This window comes from Chinchilla lanigera, unplaced genomic scaffold (assembly GCF_000276665.1).
Source record: "Chinchilla lanigera isolate Chin_1 unplaced genomic scaffold, ChiLan1.0 scaffold00048, whole genome shotgun sequence".
Classification (NCBI taxonomy): Eukaryota; Metazoa; Chordata; class Mammalia; order Rodentia; family Chinchillidae; genus Chinchilla; species Chinchilla lanigera.
The window spans coordinates 9345642-9364249 of record NW_004955449.1 but is presented as its reverse complement, the minus strand read 5'-3'; the positions used below and the strand labels follow the sequence as shown (position 1 = coordinate 9364249).

The 18608-nt window shown below is 37.8% G+C and overlaps 1 protein-coding gene across 1 annotated transcript in view; it reads right to left on the bottom strand.

Annotated features, from left to right (window-relative positions):
• Cobll1 (cordon-bleu WH2 repeat protein-like 1) overlaps positions 1 to 18608 on the bottom strand; it is a gene marked incomplete at its 5' end in the record, with an annotated part of 59334 nt that overhangs the window by 35800 nt on the left and 4926 nt on the right. The window contains 4 exon segments of the mRNA XM_013518787.1: positions 1061 to 1297; positions 1408 to 1505; positions 7810 to 8038; positions 9842 to 10043. Coding sequence (XP_013374241.1) covers positions 1061 to 1297; positions 1408 to 1505; positions 7810 to 8038; positions 9842 to 10043 — 766 coding nt within the window.

Here is an 18608-nt window from a genome sequence, read left to right as displayed (position 1 = left end):
TATACTCAGATTAAAGGAAAGAAATAGTAGTTAACAAAACTTTGAAGAAAAGGTACACCTGAAACAATGCTTTGAACCTAGCATAGGAGCTATTATGTTTTATACCTGGCTGTGCCCCCACAGCTGCCTAATATTCTCACAAATGGGGGTTTGGGGGAAATGACTGGGTCCCAGGATGTGGTAATCATCACTAGATTAGTTTACTGATGAGTTTATAGCTGACCTGCTGTTAGGAGCTGGGTCCTGGTCAGAAGATGTGGGTCTAAGGCTGTGGCCCTGGAGAGTTTATCTCTTTCCTGCTCCTCCCTTCACACTCTTTCTGCCGCCCTGCAGTGAGCAGCCATCCCCTGCCATGCCTGCCCACATGCCACCTTGCTTGGAGCCAGGGGACTGTGGACGGAAGTCTCCTCCAGCTGTGAGACAGAATGAACCTCTCCTCACACACGTTATGGGTGTTGGGTAGTTTGTCCCAGCAAGGAGGACAGTAACTGACACAGAAGCATATAAGGGAGCTACAGTATTATTACATATAAGGGAGGTACATATTACATATAAGGGAGCTACAGTATTATTACAGTATTATTTTATTTATTAAAAAGCTCATTTGAAAAGTAGACTATGAATATTCCAGGTAGACACCACAAATCCCCTGGAGAATCTCAGAGTCAGGCCAAGAAGGTACATGCAGGTAGAAGCCCATGAACATAAACAAAGGTTGCCCTGTTGTTTAAAAAAAAAATTTATTTGAAAATGAGAGTTTCAAGTGCACTAAGCAAAGGCCCCTGTTGAGATTTAGTAAATAAAGACTAGATTTACAGACCATTTATCTGCCTAAAAATGAAAGCTACTTAAATTGATTATTTGTTCTTTACTGTATGGCAGAGCTAAACATAACCACTTCCTATTCCTGATATTATCAGGAACTAGTTGTTCACCTTACTACATACTAGTAACTGTTACTAACCATCTGGAGAATGTGTGTAAAAAGACAGTTAGGTAAAAGGAAAAACAAATGATCCCCTGCATCCTAAAAACATACAGACAAAGCAAACCGGCCCACCTCATCAGCTTTCTCCACACCTGTGGACTTCTGCACAGAAGAGCCTGCCCTCTCCTGGGGCTGCTCAAGGTCCTGGGGTGCAACCTGCGACGCCAGCATGGGTGGCAGCGGGGCCCGCCTCTTCTTGGGCACATCCGATGGCAGGGTGTTGGACACATACGGCCTGGAGACGGTATTGGACCTCACAAAAGTCGGGCGGTGCTTATTTATTAGAGGGGTTGCAGGAGCACTCGCAGTCTAGTAAAGGAACAAAGGCAGTGTTTGCATGTGATTTCAAGATAAAAAGGACTAATACTTTTAAAAAGACTTGGCTAATCTTAGGCAGCGCTACATAAGAAAGTACTTACTTGCTCCCGCTTTTTCTTACTGCGTTGAAAAAAGCTGAAAAACCCCTTACTCTCTTTCTCCTTCATAATATCAAGGTTTGGTGATATCTGAGAAGACTCTGAAAAAGAAGAAAAGCATCTTAGTTTTCATGAGCAGGACTGAATGCTCACTTCCAAGATTGTCTACTCTTAGTTTCCCTTTAAAAACATATGTAATGATAAAAGCTACTAATTATAGTCTGCTATAATCCAGGCTCTCTGCTGTATCTTATTAAATTCTCAAGGCAACTGGCAAATATTGTTCTACCTCACAGCAGAAGAAAGTGAAGCTTAAAGCAACTAAGATCTACAGGCATTCAGAGCCAACAATCACAGTTAGGATACACGCCCAGTTCTTCATGACTCGATCTGTGTTACAGAAGTAATTACCATTTCCTAAGTACAACTGAAAAGGACTAATTAAAGGCAGTATGACATTGCTACCATTGTCTTTACTTTGATTGTAATTTTGTCTCTGCACTAAACTGTCATGAAATAAATTATACACAGTAGTTGGTCTTCTTTGTCTGCAGGTAGCACATTAATGAATTTAAAAATCCTGATGTAAAACTATTTGGGAAAAAGTTGCATCTGTACTGAATATGTGTTGTCATGATCCCCTAAAACCGTAAGAACTATTTATATAGCATTTACATCGTATTAGGTATTATAAGTAATCTAGAGGTGATTTAAAGTATGTGGGAGGATGTACACAGGTTATAGGCAAACACTAGGCCATAAGGATTTTGAGCATCTACAGCTTTTGGCATCTGCAAGGGAAAAGTTTCTGGAACTAACCCCCATTAGGCACTAAGGGACCAATGAACCTAGCTAGTACTTTGTAAAATATTTCATAGATGTTATTTGTTTAATCCAGTTGTTCTAGAACTAGGTGTGGTGGCACACACCTGTAATCCAGCACTCTCGGGAGGAGGACCATCATGAGTTCAAGGCCAGCCTGGGCTACATAGTGAGTTCAATGCCACCCTAAACTACACAATGAGACCCTGTCTCCAAAAAAAAAAACTTAAATAAATAAATAAATTAAATAATCCAGTTGTTCTTAACTAGGGCCAATTTTGTTCTGCAGACAACACTGAATAATGTCTGGGGACAATACTGATTGTGACTGGTGCTGGAGTTGGGGGAACGTGCTAAGGGCACTACTGGGAGAGGCCGGTGCCGAGACTGCACACGGTGCAATGCACGAGACGGCACCCACCGCCACTGCAGAATTACCTGCCTCCAAACAGTATGAGTGAAGTGGAGAAGACACAACTTAATCAGAATTCAAAGGTTAAACCTCAAGAGTGCGATGATATTTTTTTTACATGCTTCCAAAAACAAGTGCCTGTGTCAATGAAGGACCCTTCACACCATGACAAATCCACCAGCACCCAGCCAGCGCGGCTCAGGGTGTTTCTACTTCTACTTCCCCTAAAAGAAACAAAGGCTTGAGAATGGCTGCTTTTCCGCTGGTATCAAGAAATGCACAAAATGAGTTTGAAATGAAGTCACCCCAGAAAGGAAGCCGTCGAAGTCCACTAGGGGTGGCGGCAAAGGCACTCAGGAAGCAGCCTGAGATGGTTTCTACTGGTGAAAATCAGGACTGTTTGAGCATCATCGTCTGACTACATCAAAGGAAACACCACAGAGGATCCACTCTATGCGCTCACAAAGCTAAAAAATAACCACCAAAACTCAGCCTTACTGTTTCCCTATGTATTTCGGTAGAATGTCAGTCCATTACTTTAAAAACTAGTGGAGAGAAAAAAAGACATCTTTACTTCCTCCAATAAAATATATGAGCAGCTTTGCTTCTGTAGAGATATCTCAGTTAATAATTAAAGAAATGTTTGCTACGGACTATCACTCTTTTTCAATTCCTAATCAAGATGCAGGCACAATTAATTACCAATAGTGCCAGGTAAGGTAACTTGTTATTTAAGTGTCTGCTAATTGAAGTATGATATACCACCTATGAAATGGATTTTTTTTTTCCTTTTTTTTCTTCTTCCTCTCCTCCTCCTCCTCCTCCTGTTCCTCTTCCTCAATATTGAGATAGTCTCATGAAGATGCCCTTATTAGGCTTGAATTTGAGGTTCTCCTGCCTCATCCTTCTAGGTGCTAAGATTACAACTAGTATCAGCTTTTTTTCCCCCTTGAGGCAAGCTATGTTGCTCAGGCTGGCCGTAAACTCTGGGATTTAAGTGATCTTACTGTCTCAGCCTCCTCAGTAGCTGGCACTACAGGTGAGTGCCACTGGTTGAGCTTCTCTGAAGTACTCTCAAAAGTGGTATCTCCAAAACCTGACCCCATCTTCATATTTAAGAGTCAATTCACAAGAACTAGAGAAAAAGAAACATGTGAAGTGATACCGCGGGACGCAGGAATAAAATTCTGAATGAGACCAACTGTAAGAAAATGACCTGGTTTCCTCAATAAATGAACTGCAAACCTCAAAGAACTGACAAGGAGTACAATTTTATTTTTTTTTTTGGTTTTTCTCCGGTACCGGGAACCGAACTCATGACCTTGCGCTTGCCAGGCAGGCGCTTTTGCCGCTGAGCTAAATCCCCAGCCCAGGAGTACAATTTAAAAACATTACTTCTACAAAGAAACATTGGATTTTATGGCAAATGACAATTTAATTTCAATGATATTGGAAACAAAGCACTATGTATCAGAATCAGATCTTACTAAAGCAGAACTGAGCAGTAAATATATATTAAATGCTTTTAAAAATGTTTAGAAAACTAAATACATTATGACAATATAGGGACTCCTCTAGGAAAGCAAAGACAGTTAATATCAATACATACAAGGAAAATTATTTTTAATAAATTAAAACCGAACTCTGATAAATATAAATAAGCAGCTTGCATTTTGCACAAAGAATGTGACCATGTTACCAGTAGTGGGGAATATGTGGACATCACTTTGTGGTTAAACATTTTTACATATACCCGATTTATTTCTTACAATAACCCTGTGAAGGAGGTACCATAAGCTGTTCTGGGCCCTGTTTCTCATTTGGGAGATGCCAGTCTTTACCCGCCATTGTATATAAGAAATGTTAAGTAGTAGTTGACCCCATTTCAACTCTACGAAACAAGGGACCAGAGCTTTGAATAACTTAAACATGGAGGTATTAAATGATAGAGCTGAAACTAGCATCCATTTAAATATTATTTACAATGCCTGTGATTTTTACTTTTTATGTGATTTTCACTTTCAGATAGAATCCTACTAAATGAATGTGGATATACAATTAAATTTCGTTAGAACAGTAAGTTGAAAATTCATATGGTGGCATAGTAGGATAAATATAAGAATATTTCAAATGTCAATTTCCAGACATCTGGTCATCCCCCACACAAATTGATCTGTCTTCACTTACAGCTCTATGAAAGGATGACCGCAAGTGAGAGTTAAACACAAGTCAAGTGAATACTGAGCTTACTTAGAAAAATAACTCAAGTACTCCAATTTCCTCTTTCTAGAAGAGAGGGTAAAAGCTACATGCAAGGCTCAAAATCTTCTGATATCAATAAAATAAAATAAAAACAAAAAAGGAGGTTAAAAACATTTACAACATCTGAATTGACATTGTAGGTCCTGTCTCTGTAAAGGAGCTGTCTTACTTTTACTATTTCAATCTCTTGAATAGTGTTCACATTTACTTCCATGGCTGAAAAGAATTTTTTTTTTTTAAATTTTAAGAATGAAAGAAGCAAAACATATTAACAAACAGACATCCATTTACAAAACAGCATAAGAACAATACACGCAATACAGAGTTACAGACAAAGTGGTGGGAAATTAACAATGGCTGTTATGTTACATATTGATATCTTCAAAGTGGTTTCTCAGGAAAACAAATAGACATTCAAAATTGATCAAATAATTAATCATTAACTGTTCCTTTCAGTAAAGCAATAGAAGTCAGTAGTAAACTATGTTAGCTATCCTGCACATACATACATAGTTTCCCCTTCTTTCTTGAAAAGAATATTAGAAACCAATGCATTCCACAGCACCTGCCTGGCAAGCGCAAGGTCCTGGGTTTGATTCACAGTACCAAAAAACAGAAAGAGAAATCAACACATTCAACACTCTCAAAATGAGCACTGAAAGATTACAGAATTTGCTTAGGGTTACACATGTAGAGAGTGGCAAAGTCAAGACCAAAAGCCAAGTACAAGTTACAAAATATTGTTTCTGGAAAGAACCACACACACAACTTTTTCCAAATTTTAAATTATTCCTATAGAAGTGGGAAGGCAATATCCAGACAGACAAAGCTATTTCCCCTAGGAGCTTGACAAAGTCAATGTAGTCTTTGAATTAAAATGCCTATTTCTGATTCTTAGCTAGTATACAATATAAGGGCCTAAGAACATTCAGCCTTGATGACAGTAGTCTACATGATAGCCTAGGATAATAAATAATCACACCATTACTCACATGGCTTAATTCTTGGAACCAAGTATTATCGGTGTGCTTCAGGAAAATTGGAAATAATAAAGAAAAAGATTGCAATAATATGTAATGTGTAGTTTATTAAGATTCTTTTTAAAGTAGGGTGGTAATTATTAGAGTAATCAATTATGTAAGCCTGCCCTTTTTAATGGGCAAAAAAAGACTTTCAGAGTGTATTATTGGACAATTTTTAATAAAGTTTTTTTTTCCAGGAAAGTAATACACTTATTATAAAATCCTATAATAAAGGAAAGTAGTTCACAGCCCTATCACCCAAAGGTAACTACTATTAAAATTTTTTATGTATTTTCTTTCAGATTTCACACAAAAAGTTTTTTTCTATGTTGTATTAAACACATTTATATGTTGTAAAAGCTACCTCTAGCATAAGTATTTTCCATGTTATTACATAGTTTTCACAACCTAATGGCTGCAAAAAAAAAGTCCTGTTGTCAGAGCATTGTCATTTTTCTAAACAAGTGCTTGGGGGAAATGATCTAAGATTCTTCCACAGTACCAAACTGTTAGCACTTGTACCCTCCCCTGCAAAATCCTAGCAAAATCATTTCTCTTCTGGAGTGTAAGGAATATGCTTTCTCACACATTTAGGATGGTGTAACTATTAAGCACTTATTGAAAGTATAATAATTAGGAAATCAAGGAGGAGGGGAACTTATAAATTATTTTTCAGAAATAAAAACCAAAGCTTTTCTAAGAATCTCTTTCAGAGTATGCATGTTAGTAATATTAAGAAAGCAGGTTATGTTAGAAGCTGTTTTTTCAATTTACTCAAGTGCATGCTACAAGCTGCAGTCTCTACTGGCTCACGTCTTACCTTGAAAAGATGATTTACTGAAGGCAGTGACAGAAGTAGCTATAGGAGGAGTGGGTAAAAAGGTAAATTGCACAGATCATGCTTGTTCAAGTACAAAACAACACTGGGTCGAAAAAGTAGTCTACGGATTACATAATGGCCCAACATAAGAATAATTTTTGAACTTCTCTGGGCATCAAGTAAGTAACTGTCTCCGCTGGACTTTTCTTTATCCTAGTGAAACAGATTTGTGCTGAATAATAAGACTGCCTTATTAGTTAGATACCATACAAAGCAACATTATCTAAGATCTCCAAATTTTAATACATTACATTGTTTCTATAGATTAAAGCCATGAGTTATTTGGAAACTTTGGGGGGTGCTGATTCATTTTATAAGCCTGTTTATTTTCATTTATTCTTAGGAAAAAAAATTGGTAAGAAAGTTCCAGCCTTTAATTATAATTAAGCCAACACAAAACCATAGTGACTGTACTTGATTGAAACAATGAATTTACATGTAAACTTTATTTTCTGTCTAAATATAAAAACCACAAGGAATTATGCTGAATGAAACCAAAAAAGCCAGGCATGATGGCATGCAAATTTAGTCCTTGCTATTTCGGAGGCTAAGGCATGAGAATCCTTTGAGCTCAAAATACAAGGAAAGCCTGCTCAACAAAATAAGACCCCCATGTCGGGAAGAAGGGACACTGAGGAGGCGGAAAGGGGAGGGGGGGACAGATAGGGAGAAGGGGGGGGAAAAAGAAGAAAAAACTCCACAAAAATTAGAATTTATAGGTACACAGAAAACTGTAAGACGTAAACGGCAGCTACAAACACAAGTTTTATTCAAATTTCAGTAATAAAATCACTTAATTTAGTTATTTATCTACATTTAGTTTTTCTTCTTACTCCCAATGGCATGTGTACAGGATCAATTAACTTGCCATTATGAACCTGAGGACACACACACACACACACACACACACACACACATACAGTGTATATATACACACACAAATAATGCACATGCATACCTGTAAGGATACATTCAGGCAAATGAGTAAAACAAAACGTCTAACTCACCTCCACTGACATCCATGGCATATAATTCTCTCAGTCCCAGGTCATTAAGAGACTTCGTCAAGTCAAGGGGTTCCTGAGATTGATAATCTTTCAGCAACAGCGTGTGCAATGGGTCAAACTCACACTTGCTACATATCGTAGGAACGAGTTCTTGAAGCGATGCATGTGGACTAACTCTCACTATAGTCTTCTGTGTTTTCTTAAAATTGATCACTACTCTCACCGTTTTCTGAAATGCAGATAAAGCCACAGTTTTATCAGAATGTTCTGAAACCAACATTCTATAACGATGTCTGGAATAAGAAGTTAATCTGCAATAACATATCTATACAACAAACAATTTCTCCCTGTTCTGGTGTAAAATTCTTTCTCAGTAATGTTATTTCCTAAATCTAAAGTAAATTCTAAGAAAAACTATTAGCTTGTTTATTAAATCATCTAAATTAAATTCACAACCCTTGTATAGTAAAATATTAAGTAGATTTAAATCCCAAAAAGAACAAAACCTCATATCTAGTATTACTACTATTTCTACATTTTTCTTAAAATGCTTTCTTTAAAATTACAAACTTTACATAATAATAATTACTCATACTTTATTCTTTCCTTTAAGCAATATTTGCATTTTGAATGGCTTGTCAGTTGTCTCAATAAAAAATGGGGTATTTTGAAAAAGAACCACTAAAATTTTGTGTTCTCCGCATTCAAAGTAGGACAAAATAAGACAAAAAGAGCTTCATAATATCTATCATATAGGTAGGAAGCTACCAATAAATGAAAAGTAGTGAGTGCGAGTAGCTTTTGTTGTTATTACTATTATTACACTTTGGTTAATTTAAATATAATAACACTACTAAAACTTTTATTTAGCTAATACTAATAATTCAAAATTACTAGGAATCTTTAAAGTATCTCATCATCTTGATGTAAATAAATTAAATCCTATACATATAGAACCTTAGCAACATCTGCGTATGCTAAGTGAAATTAAGTTTGCAGATCCTCAAAGACATTTATTCACAAAAACCTTAAGTATGATTGAGGGGCGCTGAGATTGACAATCTACATTCCACAGCATAAATAAACTATTTCCAGCATGATAAACAGCACAGATATATAACAGATAAGAACATACCTATATAGTAGCAACCCAGTATCTTAGATAATATTTAATATTCAGTCACATATTAAAGTGAAATTATGATTATAAAAAACCCTGCCAACTTTTTTGTAACTGTTTCATAATATGAAGAAAATATGAGAATTCAAATCATATGCAAATGAACCGTTATTTAAAACTATATATAAATCTTCATATATTTTATGACTTGAAAAATGGTTGAGGTTCATAACAAGAGAGGATTTCTTAATACCAAAACCTCTACTACATTCTAGCAACAGAATAATTTTATAAGGAACTCATTAAGGGGATACAGATGGAGCTCAATGGTACAGCATTTGCCTAGCATGTGCCATGTCCTGAAGCTAATCTTCCAAACTGCAACAGAAAACATATATACAGACACAAAATATGCACTTTTGTATATATAAAGAACTGATTATACTAGAATAATTTTTACTAAAAATCATACTTTAAAGAAAACTGAGCCACTGTGTAGTATAAATAATACTAATTTGGACATGAGAAAGTTACAACTGCCATTACTAGAGAGAAGCCAAAATATTATTTTAATAAATTCTTAAATACAATTTCATTAAAAATTCTAAAACTTGAAATATAACATTTTTAAAACAACTTAAAACATAGCACATCCACTCGGGTTAGCCTTTGATGTATTACAGCTCGCATTAAGGCATTCAGTATCTACAGTACGCCCCAATTCTAGTTGATCCAAGGATCAATAACCAACTACATCTTACACTAAGTGGCCTAATATAACATGGTAATCATGTTCAGACCATATCTGGTCAGAAAGCTAATTTTTATTTCAGTTATATTTAGCTTTAGACACTGACTAAAAAATCAACTTAATATCTTAGTCACTAGCATAATCTCTGGTGGAATCCTTACCTCTGGTATTATAGGTGTAGGTTTCTTCTTATCCAAATTTTTTGGCTTTAAAATCACTTTCTCTACGTCCAACATTCCTATTGGTGTGTTTGGCTTAAATTTAATGTTATTCTTCTCAGCTGATAGCAGGTCAATTGTGTAACTTGATGGATTTAAATGATACTGTGCACACAGGAATATCAACAAGTCCATCATAGGCTTACTGTAAAACAAGAGCAATGCTGATCATGAGTGTCCATAAAACGATTTTATTAACTATTAAAGTTGTTTGGAGAATTATTCTTAGGCTGTGTTTATCTTCACTAGATAAAGCAAGGCTATTATATAGTAACTGTGAAAGCATCTTAAAAATATAACTATATTTGAGCAAGCTGGGTGTTATGGCACATGCCTGTAATCTCAGCAGTCTGGGAGGCTGAGGCAGAAAGATTAGGTTCCAGCTGGACAAATGAGCAACTCAGTGTCCCTATCTCAAAATAAAAAGCAAAAGAAGATAGGTCAGTGCAAAGGTCTGGGGTTCAACTCCCAATACCAGGAAAAAAATAGTAAACAGACAAAATTATAAAAGTTAAAAAGTCCTACATAGTTTGGAAGAGACTTAGAACCTAATGTTGGTTCAACAATTATGTCTTTTATTTGCTTTATTATGTCTTTATTATTTGCTTTTTTGTCACATTATAAATTGGAGGCAGGGGGCGGGGGGAGCCACTGCCCTTTCCTTAGCCGAGCAGACATTTAGCTGAGCAGGGACTCCTTCACAAAATTGCTTGGGATAATGGCAGCCCTTAGCGTATGAACTGTGTGTACCCCAACGTTCTCATAAAATGAAGCATTTGGAGCCACCACCACCTTCTTGGATTTAGAAAGAGCAGATACACTCTCTGTAAGGAGGCCCACAAAATCCTAAAGAGCGCAGTACGGACTTCTTAAGTCAAAGAATCATTACGTAATATTTCTTAGGCTCTAGCATCACAACGAAGTATTATGGAGTAACTGTTCTCATAGATCTAACACACTACTAGACAGACTACACCAACAGTCAGCAAAGTACAACCTGCAGGCCAAAGTGGGCACAGTGTATTGTTTAAAATAAAGTTTTATTGAAACACAGCCATGTCTGTTTCTTTATATAATAGCTCAGATTACTTTTGAGTTACCATGGAAGATGGAAGAAGACATGATGTGGACTGTAAGGACCACAAAACCTAGTATTTCTACTGTCTGAAGCTTGAGAGAAAACATTTACAGGCCCTTGTGTTAGACGACAAGAAAGTAAAACAAGCAGAGTACAGTGGTGCATGCCTGCCATCTCAGCACTGGCCGAGGCTGAGGCAGGAATTTGGTGACTTATCAAGATTCTGCCTTAAAGTAAAAAATAAAGGGGTTTGGGATGTAGCTTGATATGAAGACCTTGGCCTCAAATCCCAGTGCCATGAGAAAAAAAATTAATCCATGAAATCATTGCAAATAGTGATTATTAAATACTAATGGTAATACAGGACCTATTTTCATAAGAACTTACAGACCCAACTGGAGATTCATTTTATTTAGTAGTATATATTTGTCCTGTATAATTACATTCATCTGGGGTAACTGGTACATATGCATATTACAACCTCACTATTTTTATTTGCCTTTCTCACTGCAGACCTTTCTAGATGTTTCTCAATTCTTTGTTTTGCTTTCCAAAGATGTCAATTACTGACACAGACTTCTGTTTTCATTCACTCTGTCAAAAAGTCAGTGTGATCTCTGGGTCTTTGTCAGCCTTTAAAGAACAAACACTGAAAACTCTTTTGTATCACGTGGTTTCCTTACATGCCTGGCACTCCTAAATTGTCAGTTCACACTAGGAAGAAGGCACTGAAATACCACAGAGAAAAGTCCTGTTCTCATAGGCGCAACTGTAGGTCCACGGTTTGGGGATAATAGACAACACCATTTTGCCTCACCAGGACATAGACATGTCAATAAAAATGAGACTCCAATTTCTTAACTGAAGCTATAAACTGAGTCACAGGCTCTCAGGAGCTCAGCAAGGACATGAGGCTAGGAATCTCACCCTTCAACATGGCCCCTCTCTATCCTCTCCGAGGCAGAAGATCCTCTTTGGGGCCCTCTGTGCTTTCATTTTTCCACAGAAGGAGCCTCCTTCCCAGATGGGGAAGGGTCAGCTGTTTAGAGCTGTGTGACCCTGAGGTCAGACAAAATTGTGTACAGATTTTCAGGCTCTCCCTTGTGATCAGCCCCTGCACTACCCTCACCTTCTTGGTTGACTGCAGTTCCTAGGCCACTCTAGCTCCACGGCACAAAGTGGTGTACGTCTTAATGGGCCTCTACTCTCCCTTACTATATATATCCAGAGAAGTAAATAAAAGACTAAATCCTACCATTAAAAAAGCTCTCTAGAATACAGTTCATGCTTCAAAATATGTTCCCTGTCTTCTGTTACAAAGCAATATGCAGGAGTTTTATGTTTTCCCTGAGCAGCATACTATGCCCATATATAAATGTGCTGACAGTTGCCTGAAGTTTGGTTTTGGATAGAACATTCTAATTTCATTCACAGAAAGACTAGCCTAGTGGTCACATGAAAGTTTATTTCTTGCTGATATACTCTATGGGGGCACCTTGATGCTATATATCGATTCTAGATTTGGAAATGGTAGGAAGAGTTAAAGAAAATTGGATGTCTAGGTAAATATAACATAAATCTGTTTACGTTATATACAAACTGGAAGAGGCTGAGGCTGTTTGCTGTTGTCTATTTGTTTGCTGTTTGCTGTTGTCTATGTGTAAGTGCTGGTCTATTCAGATTGCATCTCTCTTTCTCTTTACACATAAATATGTCAAGTAATAAACGGGAAAATATTAAAGGGTACAACTCCAGCACTTTTTACTTTCTAAGTACAGAGCTGTTTATAAATCTGTCAGAAATGTAAGTTAGAACAAAAGCTGTAATGTTAACTGTTAGAAAGTATTTAAGGATAAGAACACTGCTTGAGTTCTAAATTGGTGGGACTGAGAGGTTCCATACCGAGGCGCTGGTACTGGGCCCACCACCACCACAAGCCTCCAGCCTCTGCCCGGCGACCGCTCTGCTGCGTGGGAAGGGGTGGCAGAGGCCTCACAGGCGTCTTCTGAATGCTGTTCTGTGAGGACGGCGTTCCCCATCTCCTCTCCAGGCATCTACACCTCCTAATGATGACCCTTTTTAATTTAGTTTATTTTTTATGATTCAAAATGCAATCGCTGAACATTTTTGAAAGTTGCAAAATGCAGATAAGCCAAAAAATTAAAACATGATGTCGTTATTGAGCAGACAAATTACAACTATTATTAATATTGTGGGATTTAATCTAGTTGCATAAACATCAATGTATTCACATACTGATGTATGTATAGGTAGGTGTTTTTCAACACCAGTATGGCATTACACTGTCAATGCTTTCTTGTAACCTGCTTTTGTTCAGCTACGGCTTTCCAATCTTCATGACACTAAAATTTTACTGTACCTTTTCTCTGTATTCAAATTGTGCTACTCACAGTGAGATGTTTATGGTATTTTGTTTTTATAAGGAATATGTGTATGTATTGAGTAGGTATGTTCTTAAACAGTTTTTGTAAAAGCAATGATTTATATCTGCCTCTGAATAAAACATTCAAGATAAATGACCAGTAGAGTCCAGTGCACAGTGGTGACTTTCACAGTTTTCCTTTTATAATACTGTGTCCAGGGGCTGGGGATTTAGCTCAGCGGCAAAAGCGCCTGCCTGGCAAGCGCAAGGTCGTGAGTTCGGCTCCCAGTACCGGAGAAAAAAAAACAAAAAAATAAATAAATAAATATAATACTGTGTCTGTTTTCACCATTTAAGAATTTTATCAGCTTAATAATAACCCAATCTATTATCTTCCAATCTTAATTATTTATGTCACCTTCCTTAAAATGTTTCTTATAGTATAATTGTTTTTAAATTGGTATACATTTATAACATGATATTTACAGTCCTTTTGGGGAATCAGGATGCTTACATATCATATGTTGGTCATTTCTGATCCTCCCTCCCACCATGAGCCACTTATCCATTTCTAAAGAGTCCAAATTTCTAAAGAGTTTCTCCTCTTCTTTTATTTTACTCTTTATTTATATTTTGAGTTTCTCATATAAGACAAACCATACTGAAAATAGAAATTCCACTTGACACAGCTATACCTCACCTGGATACACTCCCTAAGGAGTCAAAATCACCATCATACTGTAGTAATACATGTGTACCCATGTATATAACCAGCAACATAATTCACAATAACTAAGCTCTGGAGGGGGCCTACATGTCCATCAACAGATGAACGGATAAAGAAAATGTGGTAGATATACACAAGGGAATTTTATTCACCATAAAGAATGAACTGATGTCATTTGCAGGAAAAGGGATGGATGTCGAGTGTAAGTCAGACACAAACTTCTAGCATAATTCAATAAGCATTCAACTTTGAGACTAGATTGATTTTATGTATTGGATTCACTGGTTGATAAATTCTACAGTGAACTTACTGACGTGACCTTGTTTAAACACTTGTAGGATATGGGAATTTACGGAGGTAGTTTGTGCATACCTTGCATGCTTATTTTGTTGTTGCTGCTGTTTTGCAGTACTGGGAATTAAACCTATGGCCTTTGCACTGAGCTATATCTTTGGCCCTTTTGAAATTTTTATTTTGAGATAGGGTCTTGCTAAATCACTAAGTTGCCCAGGCTAGGCTCAAACTTTCAATCCTCCAGCCTCAGCCTCTCAAGAGTGCTGGGATTATAGGTCTGCACCACCACACCCAGATTCCCAGGTAGATTTTGAAAACATAGAAGGAGAAGACTTGTCCACTTATCCACTAGATAAAACAAGAGGGCAGGGTTACCACTAGCATGTGTGTGACGAATGCAGTAAGGGCCACCAACAATTTAGGGATAACTTAGCAAAATCAACCATCTATAAAGTTCAGCTGCAGTCAATAGCCGGTTTCAAATCATTGGTTCCATCCTGATTGGAGTACTTCAGTTACTATGATGCTAAAACGTATTGGAAAGTGAGAAAACCCTAACCCTGACTACTCCCTGAGTTCTCCATGTGCTATGCACAGTCTGGTCCTCTAACCTCTCCAACCTCAGTTGCTTCCCTCAGAAACCCAGAGGTTGTGGTGGTTGTGAGCTCTAACGCCCTAACAGATATCGCAGGGTTCTTAGTTATTTCTAAAAGGAAATGCGAGGATCTTCCATAGAATAGGTTTAAAGAGCTAAAAAAAAAAAATGGCTTCCCAAGAAATCATTTTCCTACAAGGAAAAAAAAAAAAAAAGACCTCAAATAATAATAATGCAAAGCTGACTCTGCTAATTAAGTAAACCAAAAATCAAAGTAATGTGACAATAAGGAGGGAGGAAAAACTGGCACGCACTTGAATGAGGAAGTACTGATCAAGTTTACAAACTCCTTTACCCACTTTCAATGATTTGTCTCAGGTTTCAGGTGGTCTGCAGGGTGCATTCCTGCCTTAGATCACGGGAAGACAGGTGTCTTTCCTGTGGTAAGCCTGTGGTCCACCCTGTCAGCCAGGTGCTGTCAGGCACCTCAGTTCAGAGTAATTATCCTCAATCCCAAATTCTTATCATTGGCACAGGCAGTCAGCATCCGGGTGGATAATTGGAACAACTGTATCACAGATGATTTCATTTTCTGTGGGTGCAATTTGTGCCTAGTTAGTCCCAGCGGCAACCACAGGATATAGGACCAGCTTCAAAGTTAATAACCCACTTTTCCAAGGTTATGGGTCCTTGATGGTAGCACTAGGTAGTCTGTAATTCTCATCCTCAAAATCCTCTGATCAGCGTCAACTTTTCTGGGCTTTAGGACCAAATGCTAAGGGCTCAATTAAATACTCTAAGCATACAGGTGTGAGGCTATGCTTGGGAAAGGTCTTAGCCCTACTAAGTGCTGATGTCTCACCTATGCATGCTGATGGCATTGCTTTAGAGACTGTCACTTGTATGTGTTAACATAACCCACAGTTTTCCAATACGTACTTTCTCTAAAGCACATGAATTTGCTTTCAGCAACTATGGTTTCTCATTCATCAGATATTTTTGCAGAGATCTCAGATGTACATAGCTTGCTGTGTCTTGAACACTAATGTCCAAGCTGAATTACCTAAGAGAAAAAACTCAGTTTCTCTAAATTCCTTGCTCAACACTGACATCAGCATGTTCCTTTGGTCCTGGGAATGGAGACCCCAAAGAGAGGTCAGGGCTGCAGCTCAGTGGCAGATCACTTTCCTAGTATGTGCAAGCACCCGAGTTCTTCCCCAGCAGTGAAAATAAAAGCAAACTGCTAAATTGTGGTCCTGCACGAGAGGCATTCACATTTATATACAAATGGATCCCAGATAACTGTCTTGAGGCCGCTGTGTCCCTGAAGAGCTAGATGAGATTGGCCTGACCACACCTCTCTTCCCGTAGAAGATTCAATACTCTTTGTGATCTTCTTATGAATTCCTAGCTCTATATACCTGGGGCCACCTCTAACTCTCAATTTTACATCTTAGCATTTCTAGGTTCTGATTTTTCAGCCTCTGTTCTTTCACATCTCCTTTCTTGATTTAACTCCTACCCCAGCCTCCGTGATGGTCTGCAAGTCCCCACGGTGAGGGTAATAAGCACATGACATAACAAAGTCTTGCAGTTTAGGCCTCACACTGGGGCCTTTCACCAACCCTGCCACTGTGGAATGTCCCTCCAGCCCGACCCCCTTCCGCTGTCTGCCCATCCCCCTACCCTGGTCTTGTTCTGCAGTGGGGTTAATCCTGTAAGCTCACTGGAACGGCCTGCCTAACCCACCCCCATCTCCCAGCTACGCTTTTGCAGCATCCTTGTAACTGCTCCTGAGGCTACTCTCAATAGAGCAGTCAGAATATAATCCTTTGAAAACCTAAAGTAGATCACAAGACTCCTCAAGAACTTTTGTTGGCTTTCTCTGTCCCCCTTAAAAATCTCAGGTCTCCACCTGAAAGTCTGTTAAGTACTACAAGATTATCAGTCTTCTTTTGTGCCTACTCTTTTCATCTTAGCTGGCTGCTTTATCTTCTTAAAATACATGAGCACACTTCTGCCTCAGAACCTTAGCATTCCAGGCAGAGCTGGTATGTGTTCTCCCCCTAGATATCCTACGCCCTTGGGTCTCTGTTCTAATGCCACTTTTCAGTAGGACATCCCCTCCCTCTTCTATCACTGTTGGGTATTCTATATAAGTTACTTGTTTATTTTTTTCTCTCTCCATCAGTGTTCTGCAAATGGGCTAGAGTGCCTGTCAAAGCAGAGGCTGCTGAGCCTCACCCTCAAAGTTTCTGATTTTGTGGTCCTCACTGGGGTTTGAGAATCTGCACATCTTCCAAGTGTCCAGACTGATGGTGCTGGTCCACGGATCACACTTTGAGAACCAAGGTGCCTACAACTACTCTTGTCTAGTACAGGAGACACTCATCATGTGGCATCTATTTAAACTGAATTTAAATTAAAAGTAAATGAAATTTACAATTCCATTTCTTAGTCCACCAGCTCAGTGCCCACTGTATTGGCCAGCACAGATTGAGAACATTTCCATGACTGCAGAGAGTTCTACTGGATACATTGCTCTAGAAGACAAACTACATAAAAGTTGATTTCTTTTTTGTTTTTATTTTTATTTTCCCTCCAGCATTATAATCTCATGTTTAGGTATCTGTTTATATATTTGCATAAGCATAAGGTGAATACACAAATTTTACTGTTTGATAGCTAGTCAGTTTTCTATTTAAAATTCTGTTCTTTGTCCAGAAATCTGATATACCATTATCATATGCAGGATGAAGCAGCTACAGATTCATAAGGATCTAAACCAAAATATAAACATGGATTAAACAGAATTTATGTCATGCTTAGATTTCTAGCAGTTTTTCTAAAAATTAGCCTTTTACTATGTATTAGTACACAGTAAGTGTAAGTATATATTTACCATGTATTTGTTACAATTTCACTTTTCAACAAAATATGATATGAACTTTTGCAATTCTGAGATCCATACTGTAGTATTCCTTTATTTTGTTTTAGGACAACACAAAACACTCCAGCACTCTTGTCATTTTTATGTCCATTTCTTTCCAATAGGTGGCACTGTGCTCCACATAAAATGCTCCTGGGCTCCTTAGCTGACCCAACCTGTGCTAGTAAACTTCAGGTGGTTCTAGACAGACAAATCTGGCCACAAATCAGCATTTCTCTGAATGATTTTACAGCACAAGCTCAGAGGGGTGAGGCAACTTGTTTGGCATCACATGGCAAGTTATCAAGCAAAGTATAACTTCTAGTCGGAGCTTCAAGCTTCAAGTTCTATTTTTGTGTTTTCATTCATGATATCCTCAGGTTTGCTCAAATCAAAACGAATTCCCATTTATGGTGGACAGAAATAACCTGCACTACTATAAATGGTACTTTTTTCCTTCCTCTCTATTAATGTCAACCTTTTATCAAGTTTATTGAATAATTTGCTTTAAAAGTATAGCCCAAGCAGGAAAAAAGAACTAACATTTATTCACTGATTGATCACATGAAGAGCAAAGTATGACTATAAGGATTGTTTTTAAGATGTTTTTATTAGTACATGTTTGCAGTGCATAGCGATTATATTCATCATACCTACATACTCTCTTACTCTGTGTAGTGTCTGTAACAGTTTAGGCTGTCAAC